The sequence below is a fragment of the Littorina saxatilis genome, linkage group LG4, assembly GCF_037325665.1.
Source record: "Littorina saxatilis isolate snail1 linkage group LG4, US_GU_Lsax_2.0, whole genome shotgun sequence".
NCBI lineage: Eukaryota > Metazoa > Mollusca > Gastropoda > Littorinimorpha > Littorinidae > Littorina > Littorina saxatilis.
The window spans coordinates 47,869,078-47,873,862 of record NC_090248.1 but is presented as its reverse complement, the minus strand read 5'-3'; the positions used below and the strand labels follow the sequence as shown (position 1 = coordinate 47,873,862).

Genomic DNA, 4,785 nt, shown 5'->3' with positions numbered 1-4,785 from the left:
ATCAGAAACACAGTTACACCATTACAACAAACTTAAACCAGGGATGAATATATATATATATATATATATATATAGGTCCTGTGATTTTAAGTGACCGGTCAGATACCCAAAGTATCCAACCCTCGTCAGTTCATGTGAGACTTGGCATGTCATCATATTCAAAATTCTGTATCGCAAAGTCTGTCCGATTGTTTTGTCTATTTTTTTCACACATGTTTCAACACACTCTGAAACTATCACAGACAAAGTATTTGCGAAGTCGATTCTCGGGGTCAGTCGCTGGCATATGTTTTTAAGTGCCTTCTGATTCATATTACGTACGTATGTCTGAGGTAATTTTCTCTTTCGGTTGAAACTTAACAAATTGAAAAAATAGAAACTATCATTATCTTTAACATAAATGAATCTAGAGCAGCAGAACATTTTTTCAGAATCATGTTATACCGCATCATTTTACCTTTGAGCACTAATATTGCTTCTTGGTTCACGTGTTATGTGGCTGGGCCCTTTAATGTCTGCACACGTATTGCCTGTTTATGGTTATCCCTTGTATGTTACGTTGTGTGTAAATCCACCAAATTCCAAGGTCACTGCCATGAAGAAAAAAACACAGTCAATCAACAGTCTTTTATTCTTAGAAACTTGTGATCAAGTTCATTCTACTTTGCCAATCTCTCCTCCCAAATCCTCTCTTACCCCGACCCCCCGCTCCACACCTTCAGTAAAAGAAATAATCCAGTATGTTTAATTCGATTCTATTAGGCCGACAGATTAACCAATTTCCTTTGCTTGTGTTTGCTCTTCTCCCGACAGTGGGTCAGTTTTCTGCTGGGGTTCGTGGCCCTTTTTATCAACTTGCCGTTCGCCTTCCTCTTGTTTGGCGTCTGCCGGGTGGAGACGAGCATCCCGGGGCTCAAGGGCTACAGGTGCCTATACACAGAGGGGACCCAGGATTCAGTGGTTGAACTTATCTTTGCTCTCTCACTCGCTTTCATCTTTGTGAGCCTCAGTGTGCTACTGGCCTACTGCTACGGTAGCATCTTCTGCTTTGTGAGGAAGAGGAAGAGGATGACAATCGGGGCGACCATGAGCCGGGACATGCGAAACAGGCTGAACACAATGGCGGACAAGTTCCACGAAGAGAACAATCCGACATCCTTTTATTCTCTTCCCAGCGGTAGCGCGGTTAACAAAGCGAGCCTTCCGCTCGAAAAAAAGTAAGTTTGAATTTTAGTCACGTAGTTTATGCAGAATCAAAAAACAAGAATGGTCAGATTAGTGAAGTTTTGTTAAGGTTTCATTGCTGCAACAAAACAATTCGTATTGTCAATCAAACATTCCATAAACTTACCCTTCTTGTTTTTTATTCTGGATTTTGGAACGTTTGCAGTCTACCTGTTTCGGGTTTCATATTCCTAATATCTTTCCCTAACTCCCAATAACACTTACTCGGTAAGCTTGAGTTTTAACCTATCGTGACAATACTTACAGGGGAAGCATCAAACTCGCTCGTAGAACACGTCACTCGTAGAATAAAGTGAGTGTGCTTTAACTTGCTTTGGTTAATTATTTTGGCTCTCGAGCGTTGAAACACATGGTACAGTATTCTCACAATTGTTGAGCACTGTTGTCAGTATGATCATGCCGTGCAATGTTCTAATGACAACTTACTGCTGTGTGTGTCTAGGTGCGCACCAGCCGACAATGTTGCAGCCAAGCACCAGGCACTTGATAATAGAGTTCAAATGGAGGTAGACGATCAACCCGCATCCTCCGTGCTGCCCGCAGTAGGACACACTGCAGACATGGATTGCAAAAAAACACCACCTGTATCCAGCGAAGCGGTAGGTTTGGGCTCGAAAAAGACGTTGATGTCTGACAAAGCCTTTTTAAAAACGAAGCTGCCTGTTCCAGCAGAAGTGCTAAGCACATCCTCCGAGAAACCTAGAAAGTCTATTCTACATCTCAGGATATCTAAAGCATCTGAAGCAGACATGGAGACGATAAGGGCAACCAAACTGTCTGAAAAAGGCGTTGGCAAAGTTGAAGTGGCTGACATACATGTAAGAATGTCAGGGGAGACTTCCAAAGATGTACCGATCTCAGGGGAAACATCAGCGTCTCACAAAGGCTGCGATAACACAGGGAAAACAGAAACGTCTCGGGATGAACCACAGGTGTTCGGGGAAGGTGAAGGGGCCACTCGCGAGACAAAATCGTGTCACAAGCATGTTACCATCACACTTGAGACGGAAGAGTCTCACACAGATGCCACTATCCCACGTGAAACCGAAGCGTCTCAAGAAGACGTCGTGACCCCAGGCGAGACTGACGCGTCTAACAAACCCTCCAAGACCCCAGGTGAGACTGAAGCGTCTAACAAACTCTCCACGACCTCAGGCGAGACTGAAGCGTCGTTTCTCAGACCTCCAGAGAGGGCCAGGATAAGTTCCACCAGTTCCAGGGCAGCAGGCCAAACACGGTCAGATGTGAACACGCAGTGGAACCCCATCAGCCAAACCACCGTTTCCCTCTTCTTTATCACCCTCACCTTCTTCATCTGCAATATTACCTCCATTATCTTGGTGTTTATGCAGCCGTCGAAGAACGACGGTGAAAGCTCTTGGGTCAATATCTCCTCGGAGTTAAGGTACGGCATTAGGGCAGCTATCTTCAAGGTTGCCTTCCTCAGACACGCCATTAACCCCTTGATCTACTTCTTCCGCCAGCCTAAATTTCGTAAGCACACCAAGGAATTGCTACGCTCAGTTACAGGCTTAAAGTGTTGTCAGAACTAATTAAGGTCACTTTCTATGAGAATGCCAGAAGTTCCACAACCATGTCAAGCGACAGTTGCGCTCAGGATTCTGTCAAAACCGACGTTACTTTCTATCAGAATGCCAGGATAAGTTCCACAACCATGTCAAGCGACAGTTGCGCTCAGGATGCTGTCAAAACCGAGGTCACTTTTTTCCGTTACGGTCTCATCTCCGTGGTACAATGATATATGCATACGCCTTCCACCATTTTAGAACCACGTCGAACAACTTGCTGTCAGGTGTCAGTAGTGCCATCGGGATGCGCTACGGATGAAAAAGTATAAGTATTGTCTCAAAACGAAAGTGATAAGAGTTGTCCGTCCCTGCCCTAGCCCGCGGCGCTGTCGGCGGGTAGTTCCGGTTGTTTTGTTTACGTCCAAACTGAAAGGCTGAACGAGAGAAGAAGATAAGTGGCGGAGGGAAACGTTACTGTGTCTGCTGTTCAAACTACGTGGGTAAAGAAGTTGAAGGGCGGATTGTCATGCGGTTCCATTTTGCAAACACAAACCGGAACTACCTGCTGTTCCAGGGACGCAACTCTGTCCGACTATCGCGTTAGTTACGAGACAGTGCAATAGACCAGATATTTTCCTCAGACCAGCCATGCAACACAGCCCCTAACACCAGTAACAGGTTAAAGCGCCCATGAGGACGTAAAAGGCTATAGTTAGTCAGACATGCCACAATTCTGCTTACTTTTGAATAGAAGTTGTTTGGAAATAACTCTGTGGCGGTATCTATAGACTGTGGAAGAATTGCAGCCCTTTCTTCTTCTTCTTCTTCTTCTTCGTTCATGGGCATAGACTCCCACGTTCACTCATGTTTTTAGCACGAGTGGATTTGTACGTGTATGACCGTTTTTACTACGCCATTCAGGCGGCATACGCCGATTTCGGGGGAGGCATGCTGAGTATTTTCGTGTTTCTGTGACATGGATTACAGGATCTTTTCCGTGCGCACTTGGTCTTGTGCTTGCGTGTACACACGAAAGGGGTTAAGTCACTAGCAGGTCTGCACATAAGTTGACCTGGGAGATCGGAAAATCTCCACTCTTAACCCACCAGGCGGCAGCGACTGGGATTCGAACTCACGACCTCCCGATTAGGAGGCCGACGTCTTACCACCCCGCCACTGCGCCCGTCGGCGGTATCTACAGACCGTGGAAGAATTGCAGCCCTTTCAAAACAGTGAGCAAACGCACAATGCTGTCCAGTGTAGGCAAGCCATCATGGTTTCACACTGAATAATGAGTTCCAGTGTGCATTAGGCCAAATAAAAATATAATTATGTTGGTTTAGGGTAACCCGACCGACCGTAGTTTTTCCCGCCGACCCCAAAAACTTTTTTTTCATTTCTAAAACTGAAAAAACCCACTGTTGGCACATTTTGCGAACCATACCGACACTAAGGGAAGTAACCTCCTTTAAAATCGACTAAATTTAAAAAGTAAAAAATAAAAAAATAAAATAAACAAGAAGGGCAAAGCCCGTACGACTCACATGCTTGACCTTGACCTTTACAAATAACTAAACCTAGCAATGACATCATACACTAAGAACTGCTTTACACATTTTTCCTACCAAAATACATGTGACCTTGACCCAAGGTCAAGGTCATCCAAGGTCATGCAACACAAAGCTATTAATTCAAGACATAGGAAGTACAATGGTGCTTATTGGCTCTTTCTACCATGAGATATGGTCACTTTTAGTGGTTCACTACCTTATTTTGGTCACATTTCATAAGGGTCAAAGTGACCTTGACCTTGATCATATGTGACCAAATGTGTCTCATGATGAAAGCATAACATGTGCCCCACATAATTTTTAAGTTTGAAACAGTTATCTTCCATAGTTCAGGGTCAAGGTCACTTCAAAATATGTATACAATCCAACTTTGAAGAGCTTCTGTGACCTTGACCTTGAAGCAAGGTAAACCAAACTGGTATCAAAAGATGGGGCTTACT

At 44.5% G+C, this 4,785-nt stretch overlaps 1 protein-coding gene across 1 annotated transcript; it reads left to right on the top strand.

The window, feature by feature from the left end:
* Positions 1-323: 323 nt before the first annotated feature.
* LOC138965617 (uncharacterized) lies at positions 324-4,394 on the top strand. Its single transcript, XM_070337795.1, has 3 exons — positions 324-332; positions 814-1,217; positions 1,688-4,394. Exons 1-3 carry the CDS (start codon positions 324-326, stop codon positions 2,796-2,798), a joined length of 1,524 nt encoding a protein of 507 aa, XP_070193896.1. The 3' UTR covers positions 2,799-4,394.
* The last annotated feature ends 391 nt before the right edge of the window (positions 4,395-4,785 follow it).